General features: G+C 44.1%; 1 protein-coding gene across 2 annotated transcripts in view; it reads left to right on the top strand.

The window, feature by feature from the left end:
* Nucleotides 1-868: 868 nt before the first annotated feature.
* RAB17 (RAB17, member RAS oncogene family) overlaps nucleotides 869-20,590 on the top strand; it is a 28,020-nt gene continuing 8,298 nt past the window's right edge. The window contains exons 1-5 of one of the 2 annotated variants that reach the window (XM_029068488.2): nucleotides 869-1,221; nucleotides 4,233-4,419; nucleotides 11,353-11,524; nucleotides 16,470-16,621; nucleotides 18,821-18,946. In XM_029068488.2, the coding sequence (XP_028924321.1) occupies nucleotides 11,356-11,524; nucleotides 16,470-16,621; nucleotides 18,821-18,946 (447 nt within the window). In that variant the 5' untranslated portion in view covers nucleotides 869-1,221; nucleotides 4,233-4,419; nucleotides 11,353-11,355. The remainder of the gene's footprint in view (nucleotides 1,222-4,232; nucleotides 4,420-11,352; nucleotides 11,525-16,469; nucleotides 16,622-18,820; nucleotides 18,947-20,590) is intronic. The other variant, XM_029068487.2, reaches the window with a different exon arrangement.

Here is a 20,590-nt window from a genome sequence, read left to right as displayed (position 1 = left end):
ATAGAGAGTGACAATCTCTACCCACAATGAGTTCACAGTCTAGAGGGGATGAAGACAGACATTAGTACAAACAAAGAGACACCAATATGAATAAATCAAATTATAGATATATACTTAAGTTCTGTGGTAGCACAGTATGTTGACAACTTTAGGTTATTGTGTTGCTGATACAAATCTAAGATTGTAGGGTTTTTTTTACAGGGTAGGGTACTCAGAACCCATGGCAGTGCCCAAAATCTGGTATCTGACTCAGGCACTCAACCGTGGAGGAGAAATCTTGGCGACTCCAATCCCATGGTTGCTCTCCACCATCCACCAGGCCCTTTCCCCAACATTTGCTAGGGACAGTGGAGGGAAAAAAAAAAATCAAGAATGCAGCAGGAATAGAAGAGAACCGAAAGGGGGAAGAAAGGCTTGAATTGCAGTTCCCACCAATCCCTCTCTTGCGCTATCAAGTTAATGTCCACATGGTGATTAAAAAAAAAAAAAAGGTGTGTATGCTATCGCTGCAGAAGAGGGACATTTGCAAGGTGTGCAGGAAGGGCTCACAAAGTCCTGCCAGAGCAAAGACTTTCTTCTCCCAAGTACTGGCAGTAGAAAATAAATCCTTAGCCCTGTTCTGGCAATGGGGGCTGCAGGAAAGCTAAATCCCTGAGGAAAGCCAAAGTGACCTTAGAAATCTGGAATTAAAAGGAAAAGTATGATATAGAAAATAAGACCCAGAGGGGAAACTAAATCCCTTCTGACTTCCTGGTGAGGTTTCAGGACTCCACCCCTATCCACAAAGTTCACTTGGCCCTCAGGGGCAGCTCACCATTACTGTATGTTTATGGTCTTGCATTCCTGCCCTCGCAACGAATGCCAGCTATGACGCCACAGGAGTCCAACTAGTGGACCTTAAACCGTAAAACAGCTCTGTGTGGCAGATCAATAGGACCGATCGGGAAGAGGGAGGAAGTGAGGTTGGGAGAGGGTCTCTGTCCTTTTTACCCCTCTTAGTGGTCTTTGTTTTAGCCTAGTGGAGAAGAACCTTCCACTTGAATCCTGTGCCTTGCAGCCTCAACCTATCTTGTTGGGAGAAAGGAAAACTTTTGATCTGTAGAAGAACAATAACGTTGAAAGGTGAGATGAATTCCTGCCCGATCCTGCCTGAATAGACTGCAGAACTTTGGAATGACAGATCGAACGCAGGTATGAGGAACTAACCACGTCCTGAGACAGGTAAGTGATTAATTTTACCAATTTTTTGCCCTTGTTCTGAGCCCTGAGAATGTCATAGCTTTGCAGGCCTCCTCCTCTTCAGAGAGGAGGTCTGAATTTGAGTGTGTAAAATAGTCCAGTTCTCTTCCTCTGTAACAGTGACCGAATTACGGGATACAATTTGACTGGAAGTAGGCATTCTTAGTACAGAAATCCTGGAGAGATTTTTTTCAAAATAAAAGGAGGACTTACAAATCCTAGAATCAAGCCATTAGGGACTGTGAGACTTTTACCTACCTGCTTTTCGATTTCTGATGTAAATAAGTACAAGGCCACTGAAAAACAAGTCCAGGTCCTGAGGTGTATGTGTTCCACACCAGCTTTATACAATACAGCCAACTCTCCGTATTAACAAGGTGCAAGGTGCAAGGAGAGAAATGACTAGAAAAATGAACAAGGAATCCAGAAAGATTTTTCTAATGAAAGAAAGTCATTTCTACCTTCAGTATTTTTTTGTTATGATTTGAATTTCATCGCTCCTTTCTGTCACCCTTGGTGATTTCGCTGAGCTCCTTGTGGGCAGGGAAATGTCTACCAACTCTATTGAGCTCTCCCAAGAGCTTAGAAGAGTGCTTTGCACAGAGTAAGTGCTCAAAAATACCATTTATTGATTATCACTGGCAGGCAACGAACAGCATTTACTGAGTGATTTCTGAGTGCTGGGCACCTCTCTAAGGGCTTGGGAAAGTATAGCAGTAGCAAGACACATATACCCTGCCCTAAAGCTCATAATCTAATGGGGAGGACAGACAAAAATTATTAATGCACAGTGAAAGCTGGAGAAAGAAATAGCCAATGGACCAGGAAGCAATGCAATGCAAATGTGCCAGCATGAAACAGTGGAGAAAATGATTTAATATATAGATAAATATATAAAGATATACACAGAGACAAAATATGCACATGCGCACAAGTGCTGCTGAAGTTAAAATTAAAGTACTTAAGTGCCAGAGGTGTATGTTTTTCTGACGCATGTTAGCAGGCAGTAGGGGGGAAGAAGGTGAAGAAACAGAAGGCCTGGATAATCCCCTAATTGAAAAGTCATTTTCTCAATCAGGGGCTTTCAGCTTTGGGGAAACTCTCCCCTTTTGGTGCCAACTTCTTTTTTTCCCCAGAATTCACAATGAAAGAATTGAAAAGAGTTAAGTGAGGACTTGCAGATGGGCTATATTTCTGCAAGACTGTGCTTCTCAAAGGCCTGAGAATGAGCTTGCCTGATAGCTGTGGGCCAGGGAATTTATTCAATTGTATTTATTGAGCGCTTACCATGTGCAAATCACTGTATTAGGTGCTTAGCACTGTACTAAGCACTTAAGTCTTCCCTGACTGGGGTGCTGGACCCTGCTGGACCCCTGAGATGCCTGGAATGGAAGCACAATAGGCAGGTGGCCTCTCCTGATGAGACCCCAATCAAGCAATCTATCAATCAATCCATCATACTTATTTATTTATTCATTTATTCAATCATATTTATTGAGTGCTTACTGTGTGCAAAGCTCTGGGGTAGGCACGTGGGAGAGTATAATACCACAAAAAAGACACATTCCCTGCCCTCAACGAGCTCACAGTCTAAAGTGGGAGACATTCATTAATATAAATAAATATATGAATAAATGAATTAAAAAATAAATAAATTACAGACATTTACATGTGTGCTTTGGGGATGGGAGGGAATGTGAATGAAGGGAGCAAGCCAGACTGAAGCAGAAGGAAGTGGGAGAAGAGGAGAGGAGGGCTTAATCAGGGAAGGTTTCTTGGAGGAGATGTGTCTTCAATAAAGCTTTGAAGTCGGGGAAAGCAATTATCTGTCTGATATGAGGAGGGAGGAATGTGGCCAGAGGTAGGTTGTGGGCGAGAGGTTGGTGGTGAGAGCAGTGCTTTGCACATAGTAAGCGCTTAACAAATGCCGTAATTATCATTATTATTAGATAGTCGAGATTGAGGTACAGTGAGAAGGCTAGCGTTATTTATTAAGTATTTACTGTGTACAGATTATTTATTTCTTTATTTATATTAATGCCTGTCTCCCCCTCTGTATTATAAGCTCGCCGTGGGCAGGGAGCATGTCTGCCAACTCTGTTGTATTTTACTCTCCTAAGTGCTTGGTGCAGCACTCTGCAACCGAAAGTGCTCAATAAGTACCACCGATAATGAGGATGATGATGATGATAATGACAGTGATACAGAGCACTGTACTAAGTGCTTGGGAGAGTACAATACAGCAGAATTGGTAGATATGATCCCTGCTCACAATGAGCTTACAGTCTGGAGGGGGAGACATATTAATATGAAGAAATAAATTTAGGATGTGTAAGTAAGTGCATAAAGGGTAAAAATCCAAGTGCAAGGGTGACACAGAAGAGAGTGGTAGAAGAGGAAATGGGGGCTTAGGAAAAGCATCTTGAAGGAGATATGATTTAATAAGGTTTTGAAGGTGGGGAGAGTGGTGGTCTATCGAATATGAAGTGGAAAGGAGTTCCAGGCCAGAGGCGGGACATAGGTAAGGAGTCATCAACGAGATAGATGAGATAGGGGTACCGTGAGTGGGTTGATTTTAGAGGAGTGAAGTGAGAATGCTGTGTTGTAGTAAGAGAGCAGAGAGGAAAGATAGGAGATGGTAAGGTGATTGAGTGCTTTAAAGCCGACCGTACAGAGTTTCTGTTTGATGCGGAGGTGGATGGGCAACCACTGGAGGTTCTTGAGGAGTGGGGAGAAAGGGACTGAACATTTTTGTAGAAAAATAATTCTGGCAGGGGAGTGAAGTATGGACTGGAGTGGGGAGAGATAGGAGGCAGGGAGGTCAGCGAGGAGGCTGATAAAGTAGTTGAGGCAGGTGCAGGGGCAGGGCTTGCTGCTGTGTGACAGGTCCTAGGACAAACCAGAAAAGTGGCAGTGATGACCTCTCCCTCACACACTGCCCCTGCTGATTCTTTATTTTTCTTACTGGTGCCCTCCCCTATGACGGTGGCTAGCCGGATTTCTGCTCTGCACCTGCTTGCTGCCGAGAGAGGGTCTGTGTGAACCAGTTCTCCTCCACCCCGCCACGGGAGAGGCAAAGGGGCTGATTTAGTACTTGGGCCCCTGGCCAAAGGTCCACATCCCGCCGGCAGAGAACAAGGAGTAAAGCTGCCATGTTGCCTCCTCTTCCGGCTGCGAGAGGTGAGATGAGCTAGCCCAAAACACTTCCGGCTGTGAGGGGTGAACGTTGGGTTGTTGCTTCCACAGAGACATATTTGTGAGGGCCATGATTCCCCCTGGCCCCAAGGAGAGGGAAGCAGCATGGAATAGTGGATAGAGCCCGGGCTTGGGAGTCAGAAGGTCATGGGTTCTAATACCGGCTTTGCCCCTTGTCTTCTATGTGGCCTTGGGTAAGTCACTTCACTTCTCTGGGCCTCAGTTAACTCATCTGTAAAATGGGAATTAAGATTGTGAGCCCCAAGTGGGGCAGGGATTGTATTCAACCAGATTTGTTGTGCTTAGTACAATGTCTAGTACATAGTAAGCACTCAACAAACACCTCAATTATTATTATTACTATGGATTGGGGGACAGGACTGAAGGGCAGAAAGGATGGAAATGCAGCCTGTCTGCAAGGTGGTTCAGTCCATTTCACCAGTATTCCTGTCTGGGGATTGGGGTCGGGGGGCTGGGCTGGGGGGGATCCAGAGGGGCTTAGAGTTGGGACTCATGGAGCACAAGTGTGCTGTGAAAGTGCAAGCATGTGCAGTGAGGCAATACTTCAATGATTCCATCATCATCAGCGGTATTTTTTGAACACTTACTGTGTGCAGAGCACTGTCTTTAGCACTTGGGAGAGTACAGTGAGCTTACAGTCTAGAGATGTACAATAATCGCTGTGTATGTGATTTTCAATACTATGGGGAAAATATGATAACAAATGCTAATACTGACATATATTAGTAGAGAGGAATACAATGTACAAAAAGTATGAGTGAACGTTATATTGGAAATTTCTTAGGGGTGATGGTCTTATGAAGTAGTTTACCATTGCCTCCTTCCATGCAGTAAACTTGAGTCTCTCCCATGCCTCTGCTGCCCAGCACAAGGGAGTTTTGACTTGTAGCAGATGTTATCATACTATGTTATGTTATGATGAGGCCTCGCTCTCACCTGTCCCGCCCTCAACCCTGTTCCACATTAGGCCTCTGGCCTGGAATGCCCTCCCTCCTCACATCTGCCAAACTAGCACACTTCCCCCCTTCAAATTCCTACTTAAAGCTTACCTCCTTTACGAGGCCTTCCCGGACTAAGCCCACCTTTTCCTCTGCTCCTCCTCCCCTCCCCATTGCCCCAACTCCCTCCCCCTGCTCTACTCCCCTCCCGCCCTACAGCACTTTTGTATATATGTACGTATTTCTTATTCTATTTATTTTATTAATGACATGTATATATCTATAATTCTATTAATTTACATTGATGCTATTGTTTCCTGTTTACTTGTTTTGTTGTTGTCTGTCTCCCTCCTTCTAGACAAGAGCCTGTTGTTGGGTAGCAATTATCTCTGTTGCTGAATTGTACTTTCCAAGTGCTTAGTACAATGCTCTGCACACAGTAAGCACTCAATAAATACGATTGAATGAATGAATCAAAATCTGTGTGGCTATATCTCTGTAAGAGCAGCAGAAAGGCTAGGAAGAGAGTGTAGTTTGGACAGTGTGTCTACCAACTCTCCCATATCGCACTTTCCCAAGCATGCTCTGCACACAGGAAGCACTCAATAAATACCAATGATTGACTGATTGATTTTCTGCTGAATACATGGGCTACTTTGGTATTTGAGCAAGGTTGAATAATCAGCATAATTACTTTTTATCGCTAAGTAAACAACTAGTCTTTAAGATACTTGTTTGTTTCCTTCACAATTTTATCCTCTTTCCTTTGATAATAATTATAGTATTTGTTGAGCACTTACTTTGCGCCAAGCACTGTATAAAGTGCTGGGGTAGTTATAAGATAATCAGGTCCCACTTTTTTTTAATTTAATAGTATTTATTGAGCGCTTACTATGTGCAGAGCACTTAAGCGCTTGGGATGTACAATTTGGCAACAGAAAGAGACAATTCCTGCCCATTGATGGGCTTACAGTCTAATCGGGGGAGACAGACAAAAACAATAGCTATAAATAGAATCAAGGGGATGTACATCTCATTAACAAAATAAATAGGGTAATAAAAATATATACAAATGAGTGGACGAGCACAGTGCTGACGGGAGGAGAAGGGAGAAGGGGAGGAGCAGAGGGAAAGGGGGAGAAAAGGGGGCTTAGCTGAGGGGAGATTGGGGGGGCAGAGAGGCAGCAGAGGGAGCAGAGGGAAAAGGGGAAGCTCAGTCTGGGAAGGCCTCTTGGAGGAGGTGAGCTCTCAGTAGGGCTCACCTACTGAGAGTAGAGAGAGAGTAGAGAGAATAGAGAGATGTCTACACCGCTGTGTCACACACATGCACAGACACCAACTCCATGTAAATGTCCCACAAGCACTCTGGTGCACTCCAGATCATGGTGACTCGATGACCTGGGGGCTCAGTGTGCTGGGAGCCAGGGCACCTGGTGGTAGAGGGTCTGGTAGAGGACAGTGCTCCCCGCAGAAACTGAGCCACAATGGAGAATGGAGAATGGGGGATCTGACCCCCTCCCTCCTCATGCCCTCTAAAGTGACAACAGGAGTTGTCAGCGGGTGGTGGGCCGGAGGGCACAGAGCTGAGGCTTGGGCAGGGTGCTGGTTCTGAGAGGACTTTCCCAAATAGCTTGGGTGCAGTTCAGCAGGGGAGGGGAAGGGAAGGGGGCCTGAGGGCCTCAGTAGTGCAAGGGCCCTGTAGTGGGGTCCAATGGGAGACTCCTGGGATCTGGACTGGGGTAATAATAATAATAATAATAATAATAATGTTGGTATTTGTTAAGCGCTTACTATGTGCCGAGCACTGTTCTAAGCGCTGGGGTAGACATAGGGGAATCAGGTTGTCCCACGTGGGGCTCACAGTCTTCATCCCCATTTTACAGATGAGGGAACTGAGGCACCGAGAAGTGAAGTGACTTGCCCACAGTCACACAGCCGACAAGTGGCAGAGCTGGGATTCGAACTCATGAGCCCTGACTCCAAAGCCCACGCTCTTTCCACTGAGCCACGCTGCTTCGCTCCTCGACTGCTGGACTCGGGGGATGGGGGCAGCCATCTCAGGGGTCTGTGGTGTCCCCAACTCCCCTGGGGCCACTGGGGCCTGGGGACCCAGGGTCCCCTGGGGTCTATAGTCTAAGTAGAGGGAGAAGAGGTACTGAATCCCCATTTCCAGATGAGGGAACTGAGTCACAGAGAAGTTAAGTGACTTGCCCAAGATCTGACAACAGACAAGTCAGTTAGCTGGGATTGGAACCTAGGGGTCCTCCAACTCCCAGGCCTGTGCTCTTTCCACTAGGCTACACTGCTTCAAGTCTATACTCCTACAACAGGAACATATTATGTTTCCTCTGTTCATAAATACTATCTATAGCTGAGGCCTATTGTAAATGACTCTCTCTAGAACTGGTCCCATAAGTTTTTTAATTTTTTTTTTCCAATATTCCTTAACACCACCCCAAAATTATTCCTATTGGAAAGAGCATGGCTCAAGGAGTCAGAAGACCCTGATGAGCCACTACCTTCCACCTAGACCTTGGACAAATCTTTTAACCTCTCAGCTCTCAGTTCTATCATTTGTAAAATGGGAAAATTAATACCCATCTGACCCTATGTCATTGAGGTGATGTGAGAGTTAACCAAGATCCTTGATTTGTATTTTCCTAGGTATTCAGCAATGCAACTCGTATTTATTTTTAGTTTGAGTCAAGGAGATTTTACTACTTCTCTTCGCAAAGTGAAACCATTTTTTCTCTGAGGAAATTATTTCTCATATAAAACCCAAATCGTCTTGCTGAAGTTTAAGCTTCCTTCTTCTTGTTTATTCCTCAGTCAAGATGGGGCACATTTGAATGCCACCCTTTTGGTCCCAGCTCTCTGTAAAATCAGACCTTCCGGGCTGAGTAATCCAAGTTTCTTCATAGTTTTGGCTTTTCAGCCTACAATATTGCCACGGTAAGGATGAGGGTCAGTTTTCAGACACTTCTGTGGATTGGCCAAGAGTTTGTGGCCCTTCAAAATCTGCGTGGCCAATCTCTCCAAAGCCATCTCTCCATAGGAGCGGCTGAAAGGTTGGGAAGAAAGCATAGTTTGGGAGCTTTGGCAAAGAACATCAGAGTGTCTAGAGAAAGACCAGTCAGAAGGGTGTTGGGAGAAGGTGGGGGTTGAGAGCACTTTCCAGAAGGTTCTGAGAAGAAATCAACTGAACTAGACTCCCTGCAGCTAAACTATTAAGTTGTGAATTGTTTTCAACTCTACACTGTCAGCCAGGCATGCTGGGAAAAAGGCACCAGGGCACTGGACTATGCATGTGCAAGGAAGGCGATAGGAGGGGTAAATGAAGTCTGGGGGTCAGAACCTTCCCTAGCTAGGGAGACCAGGGAGACAAGCTTGTATTCTGTTATAGTGTACTCTCCCAAGTGCCTAGTATAGTGCTCTGAACACAGTAAACACTCAATAAATGCAATTGAATTGATTGAGTGAATTGTAGCTGGGGTTGCTAGTTATTGACTCAGATGCATTTGGTTTTACCTGTGCATCTATCCTGCAGCTTTGACACCATCTATTCTCTGATATGGTTTCCCAGTCTCCCTGTTTATGGCCTGTTTGTATTGTATGATAGAGTAATGTATTCAACTAATATGTCTTCACTAAGCCAGTCTCATCAGCTTTCACTCCTTTATCACATTTTCCTCTTCCTTTTCTTCTTCCAAATACACTTTTTAAATATATGTCATATCATCACTCTTCCCATCCTCCAGGTTTACTAAAAATCACATCTCCTCCCAGAAGCCTTCCCCAGCTAAGTCCTCATTCATTTCCCCTAATCCCTCTCTCTTCTGCTTCACTTAGGCATTTGGATCTGTTCCCTTTATGTATGTGATAGACACCCCACCTTCAGCCCCCCAACATTTATGTACATGTCTGTAAATTTATTTAAATATCTGTCTCCTGGTCTAACACCACAAATTCCTTGTGGTCAGGGTATGTTGCCTATGAATTCTGCTGCATTGTACTCTCCCACAACACTTAGTACAATGTGGGAAATGGAGTGAAATCATGAAAATCCACTGATTGATTGATGCATGCCATTTTCCTTTCCTCTTTTTTTTGCTGATCAGATCTCATTTTTTCTTTTAGCCTGTCTTACTTTTACTCCTACTGGTGTTTATTATTTTTTAATTCAGCCTGATGATCTTAGGTTTCTGCCTCTTTGTTTTCCCCTTCTTTCCCAACTTCCTTTTGGCCGTCAAGCTGGCCCTTAATCCTGTTTACTTTAGAAATATTCATCTCTTCTGGATTCTTATATCTTATATGTTCCACCCCTAAAACTTGCCCCTATAACTTTTCTTTTTTATGGTATTTGTTAAGCACCAACTATGTGCCAGGCACATTTCTAAGTGCTAGGATATATAACAGTCACTCAATCAGTCAATCGTATTTATTGAGTGCTTAGTGTGTTCTGAGCACTGTACTTAGCACTTGGGAGAGTACAGTGTAACAGACACGTTCAAGCTAAAAGCTAATTGGGTTGATCCTAGTCATGTGGTAATAATTTCCGGGAGTTTGTTGAACTCTGTCATCTCCTATTTTCAAGGGCTCATAAATCCAATCTTGTGAGGTTAGGTAGAGCCCAGAGATTGTGAATTCTCCGCTACACTTTCCTCTGATTCCACTCCATGTTTCTGAGTTCATGCCTCTTTCAACATGTGAGAAAAACACTCACCGATAATATGTAGTTTTGCATAAAAACAGTCTTCCAAAAGATTCCAAGAAATTTCATGGTGTAGTGAGAAGCAGCATTGTCTAGAGGTTAGAGCATGGGCCTGGGAGTCAGAAGTTCATGGCTTCTATTCCCTGCTCTGCCACTTGTCTGCTGTGGGACCTTGGCTTGACACATAGTAAGTGCTTAGCAAATACCATAATTAGTATTCATTCATATTTATTGAATGCTTATTGTGTGCAAAGCATTGTATTGAGCCCTTGGGACAGTACAATATAACAACAAACAGACACATTCCCTGCCTACAATAAGCTCTCAGTCTAGAAGGGTAGACAGACATTAATATAAGTAAATAAATAAATAGATAAATAGAGTACAGACACATACAGATATATACATTTATGCTGTGAGGAGGATGAGTGCATGAGCAAGTAAGAGCAGCACAGAAGGGAGTGGGAGAAAAGGAGAGGAGGGCTAAGTCAGGGAAGCCTTCTTAGAGGAGTTGGGCCTTCAGTAAGGTTTTGAAGTTGGGGAGAACAATTATCTGTCTGATATGAGGAGGGAGGGTGTTCCAGGCTAGAGAAAGGATGTAGGCAAGAAGTCCTTGGTGAGATAGACAAGATTGAGGTACAGTGAGCAGGTTAGCACCAGAGTAACGAGGTGTGAGGACTGAATTGTAGTAGGAGAGTCCCAAGGTAAGATAGGAGGGAGCAAGGTGATTAAGTGCTTTAAAGCAAATGGTGAGGAGTTTTTGTTTGATGCAGAGGAAGATAGGCAACCACTGGAGTTTCTTGAGAAGTGGGAAAACATGGTCTGAAAGTTTTTGAAGGAAAATGATTCGGGCAGCAGAATGGAATATGGCCTGGAGTGGGGAGAAACAGGAGGCAGAGATGGAATGAGGAGGCTGATACAATTATCAAGGTGGGATAGGATAAGTGCTTGCATTAATGTGGTTATTAATTAGCCCTCATTTCCTCCTCTCCCTCTCCCTTCTGCCTTGTCCTGATTTGCTCCTTTTATTTACCTTTCCCTCAGCCCCACAACACTTATCCATATATATCCATAATTTATCTATTTCTAGTAATGTCTGTTTCTCCTTCTAGACTCATTGTGGCCAGGGAATTTGTCTGTCAACTCTGTTATATTGTACTGTCTCAAGTGCTTAGTACAGAGCTTTGCACACAGTAAGCACTCAATAATGAAAATTTAGTCATTCAAAAGGATGATCTTTCTTTTCAGAATATGGCTCAAAGCAGAATCCAGAAAAGGAGTGCATCTCTGGTGGAAAATGCCCAACCACAGCCCTCTGTCTTCAAACTGGTTTTGCTGGGAAGCAGTTCTGTGGGAAAATCGAGCTTGGTTCTTCGCTATGTGAAAAATGAATTCAAGAGCATCCTTCCTACTGTGGGCTGTAAGTAGTGGAACAAGTACCCTAAGGTCAGGAGGGGACAGGTTCCTAAACTAGTAAGAAAGTAAACCTCCAGTGGTTAACTCTTTGCACTGCCTGCTTTTGTTTTTTATTTACTTCTTTGCTCCTGATCTTCTCATAGCTTCTGCTCAAAAAAATCCATAGACTTACCTGCTGCATGAAGTCCTTCTTGATGGCAGTGTGCCAAGACTGTAAAGTCATTGTGGGCATGGATCATGTCTTCCAACTTTAGTCTATTATATTCATTCATTCAGTTCTATTGACTGAGTGCTTACTGTGTGCAAAGCTCTGTACAAAGTGCCTAGAGGGGGGTGGAAAAATACAACAGTAAACAGGCAATTCCCTGCCCACAATAAGTTTACAGTCTGGGTAGGGGGAGAAAGACATGAATCCAAATAAACAAAATAAGATATAAGTAAGTGCCATGGGGCTGGGAGGGGGGAAGAGCAAAGGGAGCAAGTCAGAAGAGAGTGTGAGAAGAGGAAAGGTAGGGCTTAGCTTGGGAAGGCCTCTTGGAGATGTGCCTTCAGTGAGGCTTTGAAGATGGGGGAGAGTAATTGTCTGTCAGATTTGAGGAGGGAGGGCCGGCTTTCCAGGCCAGAGGCAGGACTGGGCTAGGGGTTGGTGGTGAGTTAGGCAAGATCAAGACACAGTGAGAAAGTTAGCACTAGAGGAGCAAAGTTTGCAGGCAGGGTTGTAAAAGGAGAGAAGTGAGGTGAGGTAGGAGGCGGCAAGGTGGTGGAGTGCTATAAAGCCAATGGTGAGGAGTTTTTGTTTGATGTGGAGGTGGATGGGCAACCTCTGGAATTTTTTTGAAGAGAGGGGTTTCATGTCCTGAACGTCTTTGTAGAAAAATCATCTGGGCAGCAGAATGAAGTATGGACTGGAGTAAGGAGAGACAGGAGGCTGCGAGGTCAGCAAGGAGGCTGATACAGTAATCAAGGCAGGATAGGATGAGTGATTGTAATAAAGTGGTAGCAGTTTGGATGAAGAGGAAAGGGCGGATTTTAACTATGCTGTGAAGGTGGGACTGACAAGATTTGGTGATGGATTGAATATGTTAGTTGAATGACAGAGAGGAGTCAAGGATAACATCAAGATTATGGGCTTGTTAGACAGGAAGGATGGTGGTGCCTTCTATAGGGCCCAGCTGCTTAGCACAAGCAAATAATAAATACCACCGACTACTTGAAGGAGTTTATCTGCCACAGTGGCTTCCACCTTTTAGTTGTGTGCCCCATCCTCTAAGATGGTTCTTTTTTTGTATACTTCAAAGATTTCCTCTCTTCACGTTGTTATTAGGGAAACAATGTGGTGTAGTGAAAAGAGCACATGCTTGGAAGTCAAAGGACCTGAGTTTTAATCCCAGCTCCGCCACTTGTCTGCTTTGTGACCTTCGGCAAGTCACTTCACTCGCCATGCCTCAGTCACCTCAACTGCTAAACAGGAGTCCCATACCTGTTCTCCCTCCTACTTAGACTGTGAGCCCCATGAGGTTGAGGCTTGGTACATAATAAGCACTTAACATACCACAATTATTAATTGCTCTATTTCAGCTCTCCATACAGCATCTATTAGTTAACCCTGATCAACACTGTTGAGTGAATGTTGGGTGCTGCTATGCTTAAAGATGCAATGAGAGATCCTTTTTTTGGATACTATTTATTAAGCACTTATTATGTGCCAGGGACTGTTTTAAGCCCCGGGGTAAATACAAGGTAATCAGGTTGGACACAGTTCATGTCCCACATGGCGCTCACAGTCGAAATCCCCATTTTACACATGAGGTCACTGAGGCACAGAGAAGTGAAATGACGTGACCAAGGGCACACAGAAGACAAAAAAAAGAGACGATATTTGTTAAGTGCTTACTATGTGCCAAGCACTGTTCTAAGTGCTGGGATAGATACAAAGTTATCAGGTTTTCCCAAGTGGGGCTCAGAGTCTTGATCCCCATTTTACAGAGGAGGTAACTGAGGCACAGACAAGTTAAGTGACTTCCCCAAGTCACACAGCTGACAAGTGGCGGAGTCAGGATTAGAACCCATGACTTCTGACTCCCAAGCCCATTCTCTTTCCACTAAGCCACGCTGCTTCTCTAAGCGGTGGAGTTGGGACTAGACCCAGGTCCTTCTGACACCCAAGCCCATGCTCTATCCACTAAGCCACAAGACTTCCCTGCAAGGTGAATCCAAAATTAGATCCACTGGGAAACTTTCTAGTCTTATAGATTATTAGAGTCTTCAAAAGTCTCAGAGTCAGTGGTTCAAGGAACGCTATTTGCAGATGAGTGTGTTCTAGATTCAATTCAATTCAATTCAATTCAGTTCAGTCAACCACCAGATGAGGTCACTGAGGCAGAGAGAAGTGAAGTGATTTGCCCAAGGTCACACAGCAGACAAGGTGTAGAGTCAGGATTAGAACCCAGATCCTTCTGACTCCCAGGACCATGCTCTTCTTTCCAAAAACAGAGCACTGATCAATTGATTCTTTTAAGCAGGTTACTACCACTGTAGTGAGATAGGGGTACTAGGTAATGGAGATATTCCATTCTTCATACTGCTGACAACTACAATCTTGACCCAATTCTGGGTCAAGAAACGTAGTCATTTCTGGGTGCCAGGGTGGATGGGAAACATTTATTCTACTGGCTTTGGTTAGACTGAGAAAGGGTTGTACTAAACTTCTCACTCTAATGCTAACCTCACTATTCCTCAGTCTCATCTATCTCTCCACCAACCCCTCACTCACGTCTTCCCTTTGCTTAGAAAACCCTCCTTCCTCAAATTGAACAGACAATTACTCTCCCCCCTACTTCAAAGCCTTATTGAAGGCACACATCCTTCAAGAGGCCTTCCCTGACTAAATCTCCCTTAGTCTTCTCCCACTCCTGATTCACCCGGATTGGCTCCCTTTATTCACCTCCCCTCCCAGGCCCACTACACTTAGTACATATCTCTTATTTATTTATTTATATTAATGTCTGTCTCTCCTCTAGACTGTAAGCTTGTTGTGGGCACGGAATGTGTCTGTTTATTGTTATATTGTATTTTCCCAAACGCTTAGTACAGTGCTCTGCACACAGTAAGCACTCAATAAATACAATTGAATATGATTAAGTGAATGAATGAAATGAATGACTGACAGAGTTTCAGAACCCTAGCAGAAGAAAAGGTTGCCAAATATGAACTGACATCAAAGAAATACATTTTTTTTCCCTCCAGTTTCACAGATATGGAAACACTCTCTCAACAACTGTTATACAGAGCGAGTGGAAGAGCGACATCTAGTGCTTAAACTACAATCAAATGTTGTTCTTTTTGGGTGTCTGTTCATGTTTACTAAGGCTTTTCCTCAGCTGAGAGAATTTTGGGAGGCATTTTAGGACTTGTAAGTGTATTTTGATTAAATCAAGACATTCCAACATAATAACTGTAGCATAATGATGACACAGTATTATAAATTAATAACCCAACTAACAGAAACTTTCAGAAAATAATGGTACTTTGCTCATTACTATCAGAGTATTGTAGTGTTTTCTTCAAGGAGAAGTTACAGATTCTTTTTTTTACTTTATGATATTTGTTAAGTGCTTACTATGTGCCAGGTACTGTACTAAGAGCTGGGATTGGACCCAGTCCATTTCCCTCATGGGGCTCACATCTCAATCCTCATTTTACAGATGAGGTAACTGAGGCTCAGAGAAGTTAAGTGACTTGCCCAAGGTCACACAGCAGGCAAGTGGTGGAGCTGGGATTAGAACCCAGGACTTTCTGACTCTCAAGCCCTTTCTCTATCAACTAGGCCACGCTGCTTCTCTGAATCTTTATTCAGATTCCTCCCTCATTTTCCATCTTTTCTTGATTTATCCTTCTCTGTGCTCATTTTGAAAATATGAATATCTACCCATTTATCATCAAGGTGTACAAACCTTCAATTTCTTGGAAGGTTCAGGCAGAAAACTCTGGCTTGACTAGTAATAGCTGGATAATTGCTTTGGCTGGGTTAGCAGTTATTCAGGATCTTTGTTCTTGAAGAGGGAAAGACTCAAGACTCTATTCTCTTTGATTCCTTCTCAAAGCAGTTCTGTGGGAAAGGAGAGTACAATATTATTACCTCTTTATTCTGGTGCACTGAACCAAGAAAAGGGGACTAAAGTTACTTTGGCTTCCAATTACCCCAGATTTTAAGTTTTTAATAAAACTTTAAAATGGCTCAATCCCCCACCGTAGCAAGGTTATCAAGTTTGGCCTTTGAAAACATATAAACTTCTTCTGTTTCATCTGTAAATTAATAATAATGTTGGTATTTGTTAAGCACTTACTATGTGCAGAGCACTGTTCTAAGCGCTGGGGTAGATACAGGGTAATCAGGTTGTCCCATGTGAGGCTCACAGTTAATCCCCATTTTACAGATGAGGTAATTGAGGCACAGAGAAGTTAAGTGACTTGCCCAGAGTCACACAGCTGACAAGTGGCAGAGCCGGGAGTTGAACCCATGACCTCTGACTCCGAAGCCCAGGCTCTTTCCACTGAGCCACGCTAATTAATGCTGCTCATTTCTACTTGGACCTTCTGTATGAGAACACTGATTGATGTGGAGATGTTCCCCAGAGGCATTCCAGGCTGGAAACATTCCCCTTCCCTCTCCCATCCCTGCCCAATGTAGAAATGACTCCTGGGACACCTCTCTTCACCCTGAAATAAGGAACAATTGTTAACAATCAAGAAGTAGAAGGTCCTGCTGGATAGAACATGTGGCACATGGCTTGGGTCCAACCTGATTAGCTCGTAGCTACTCCTGTTCTCAGTACAGTGCCTGGCATGTAGTAAACACTTAACACATATCGTATGAAAAATAATAATTGGTCACATCAGCGTAGGCCTAATGTTCTCTCCTAAGCCATGTCTTCTCAATGTCAATCCAGGTGCTTTCTTCAGTCATCTGGTTTGCTTAGACAATGCCACTTTAAAGTTTGAGATCTGGGACACAGCAGGACAAGAGAAATACCACAGTGTTTGCCACCTCTACTTCAGGGGAGCGAGTGCCGCTCTACTGGTCTACGACATTACCAAGAAGGTAAGCCTTCCCTGGGCAATATGCCCTGTGCCATTCAATCTCAAAATGAATTGTCTTTCTTTTATTGGATGTGATAAAGCTATGTTCTGAATGAGGCACGAGAGAGCTAGGAATTACTGGAGTTCTACTAAGACTGGTTCATTCAATCATATTTATTGAGCACTGAATGTGTGCAGAGCACTGTACTGAGTGTTTTGGAAAGTACAATATAACAGTAAGCAGACATATTCCCTGTTCACAACCTGTTCGGTGGGTGAATATCTAGAGAATAATAGGCCTGTCTGGTTGGGCCATCAAAGACCCGGGCACCGAAGGGCTCATGGTGGCTTTGGGTAGTCTGTCTTTGGCTGTGGATACCTCTGGGAGTGGATATGGAATGGCTGGTTGCTCCTTTTGGGAGCTAACCCCTCCATTGAGAAGTCTCCCAAAAGTCAAAATAGAAGCCTCACATCCTTTGTAAAGCTTTCCCTAATCCCTTGGCTTCACAGAGTCCTAACCTCCCTCCAGAAAGCTGCATAAGTCAAAAGTGTGCAAGAAATGCATTGGCAACTATCCACTGTTGGGGGAGAATGGGGATAATAAAATTAACAATAATTATGGGATTTGTTAAGTGCTTACTATGTGCCAGGCACTGTTCTAAGCATTGGGGTGGGTACAAGCAAATTGGGTTGGACACAGTCCCTGTCCCACATAGGGCTCACAGTCTCAATCTGTTTTTTCAGATGAGGTAACTGAGGCACAGAGAAGTGAAGTGACTGGCCCAAGGTCATACAGCATACAAGTGGCAGATCTGGGATTAGAACCCACAATTTTCTGATGCCTAGGGTCCATGCTCTGTCCATTACACCTTGACACACTATGCAGAAGCCCAGTTGGTAACCCCTTTGCACTTGGTCCCTGCAGTTTACATAACACTTTTCACCCCCTTATATAAGGTCAGACTAGGACTCATAACTTCTGATCTCTTTCTGAAGGCCTGATCGGTCTAGGTTATAGAGCGGCCCAGCCAACTCGATTGTCAAACTCCACTTAATTCTTTATTCTCATCCTGCCAAGGTTTGACATGGGCCAGGAATTTGAGAGTCAGGGACAGGGTACCTGGCTGTGGGAGGTGTAATTTGGTCTCAGGGCTGTGGGCATGGGCGGCTCCTCAATTAATCAATCAATCCAACTATCGGCTTGAAAGCACTCAATTCATCTTGCTCCCTTCTACCTCACCTCGCAACTTTCCTACTTCGACCCAGCAGTCACACCCTGCTCCTCTAATGCCAACCTACACACTGTACCTTGATTTCATCTATCTTGCCCTTCGCCATTGTCCTCTCACCCCCATCCTGTCTCTGTCTTGGAATGCCCTCTCTTTTCATAAATGCCCTTTCTTTTCATACCCAACAGACGATTCCTCTCCTGGCTTTCAAAGTCTTATTGAAGGCCCATCTTCTCCAAAAGGACTTCCCTGACTGAGCCCTCTTCACCCACTCCTTTCTGCATCACCTTGACTTGCTCCCTTTATTCATCCCCCACCTCATCCCCAGAACACTTATGTACATATCTGTAGTTCATTTATTTATGTTAGTCTGTCTCCCTCTCTAGACTGTGTGCTCAAATGCTGTGGGCAGGGAATGTCTGTTATAACATTATGTTATGCACTTAGTACAGAACTCTGCACATAGTAAGCACTCAATAAATACGATTGACTGATCAGTGTATTTCTTGAACGCTTCCTATGTACAGAGCACTGTACTAAGGCAAGAACTTGGGAAAGTAAAATGCAATCAAGTTGGTAGAAAACAGTCTCTGTTCCCAAGGAGTTTACAGACTACAAAGGAGCTTACATTCTGAGCCCCAGCAAAAGTCCCGGGGGGAGAGCAGGTCAGGGAGGGACAAGCTTGTCCTCCAGACCGTAAGATCATTATGAGCAGGGAATGTGTCTGTTAATTACATTGTATTGTACTCTCCTAAGCTCTTAGTACAGTGCTAGACTGTGAGCCCGTTGTAGGCAGAGATTGTCTCTATTTGTTGCTGAATTGTGCTTCCCAAGCACTTAGTACAGTGCTCTGCACACAGTAAGTGCTCAATAAATATGATTTTATGAAGGAATGAATGCTCAATAAATGTGCTTGATTGGATGATAATATTCTTCACTTTTACATTTTAGGAAACTCTTTACTAATTGGATGCATCCTTTGTCTGTTCAAGGATTCTTTCCACAAGGCCCAGCAGTGGTTGAGAGAACTGGAGAATGAGATCCTAAATGACGAAACTGTCATCATGCTGGTTGGCAACAAGACAGATCTTATGGATGAGCGGGAGGTTACAGAGGAGGTGTGTATCCTGACCCTGTGCCAAAATGCAAATGCTGACACTGGAGAATTTGGGGCCATGAAAGCTTGAACAAAACCCACAAGTAATCCATTAGTGGTATTTACCCAATGCTTACTGTGTGCAGAGCACTATACTACTAAGCTCTTGAGATGATAACTGTGGTATTTGTTAAGCCCTTACTATGTGCCAGGCACTGTACTGAGTGCTGAGGTGGATACAAGCAAATTGGGTTGGACACAGTCCCTGTCCCAAGTGGGACTCACAGTCTAAATCTCCAATTTACAGATGCGTTATCAGAGGTACAGGAAAGTAACGACTTTCCCAAGGTCACACAGCAGACACGTGGTGGAGCTGGGATTAGAACCCTTGACCTTCTGACTACCAGGCCTGTGCTCAGTCAACTATGCTATGGGGAAAGTAATAATAATGTTGGTATTTGTTAAGTGCTTACTAAATGCAGAGCACTGTTCTAAGCGCTGGGATAGATACAGGGTAATCAGGATGTCCCATGCGAGGCTTACATTTAATCCCCATTTTACAGATGAGGTAACTGAGGCACAGAGAAGTGAAGTGACTTGCCCACAGTCACACAGCTGACAAGTGTCAGAGCCGGGTTTCGAACCCATGACCTCTGACTCCTAAACCTGGGCTCTTTCCACTGAGCCAAACAGATTTGGTAGACATATTCCCTGCCAGAAGGAGCTCATAGGGGAGCTAGCCAATAAAATAAATTTGCAGATATGTACATAAGTGTTGTGGGGCTGAGGGTGGGGTGAACAAAGAGTACAAATTCAAGTGCAACAGAGATGCAGAAGGAAGAGGAAGTAGGGGAAATGAGGGTTTAGTCAGGAGAGGCCTCTCAGAGAAGATGTGATTTTAATAAGTCTATGAATTCAGGAGAATGCTGGTCTATCGGATATGAAGGGAGAGGGCGTTCCAGGCCAGAGGGAGAATGTAAGTGAGGGGTTGGTGGCAAAAGAAAAGACAGAGGTAGGGTAAGTAGGTTGGTGTTAGAGGAGTGAAGTGAGCATGCTGGGTTGTAGAAGGAAATCAGTAAGGCAAGATTAGAAGGGGCAAAGTGATTGAGTGAGTTAAAGCCAATGGTAAAGAATTTCTGTTTTATGCAGAGGTGGATGGGTAACCACTGGAGGTTCTTGACAAATGGTGAAACATGGACTGAACTGTTCTGTAGAAAAATGATCCAGGCAGCAGAATGGAGTATGGAGAGGAGTGAAGAGAGACAGGAGGTAGGGAAGTCAGCAAAGGAGGCTGATGCAGTAATCAAGGAGGATAGAATAAGTGCCTGAATCAATGTGGTAGCAGTTTGGATGGAGAGGAAAGGGTAGATTTTAGCAATGACGTGAAGGTAGGCCTAACAGGATTTGGTGACAGACTGAATATGTGGGTTGAATGAGGGAGACTAGTTGAGGATTATGCCAAGGTTACGGAATTGGGAGGCAGGGAGGATGGGGGTGCTGTCTTCAGTGATGGGAAAGTCAGGGGGAGGACAGGGTTTGGGTGGGAAGATGAGGGCAATCAATCAAACAAGGCTTATTATTTATGTTGGGGTAAATGTGAGCCGCCTGTGTAAGTCTGAGGCTGGAGTGATTTGCAGGTTGTGCTACTGAATGCCTGATACGTAAT

The sequence above is a fragment of the Ornithorhynchus anatinus genome, chromosome 7 (genome assembly GCF_004115215.2).
Source record: "Ornithorhynchus anatinus isolate Pmale09 chromosome 7, mOrnAna1.pri.v4, whole genome shotgun sequence".
NCBI lineage: Eukaryota > Metazoa > Chordata > Mammalia > Monotremata > Ornithorhynchidae > Ornithorhynchus > Ornithorhynchus anatinus.
This window is presented reverse-complemented; position numbering and strand designations above follow the sequence as displayed.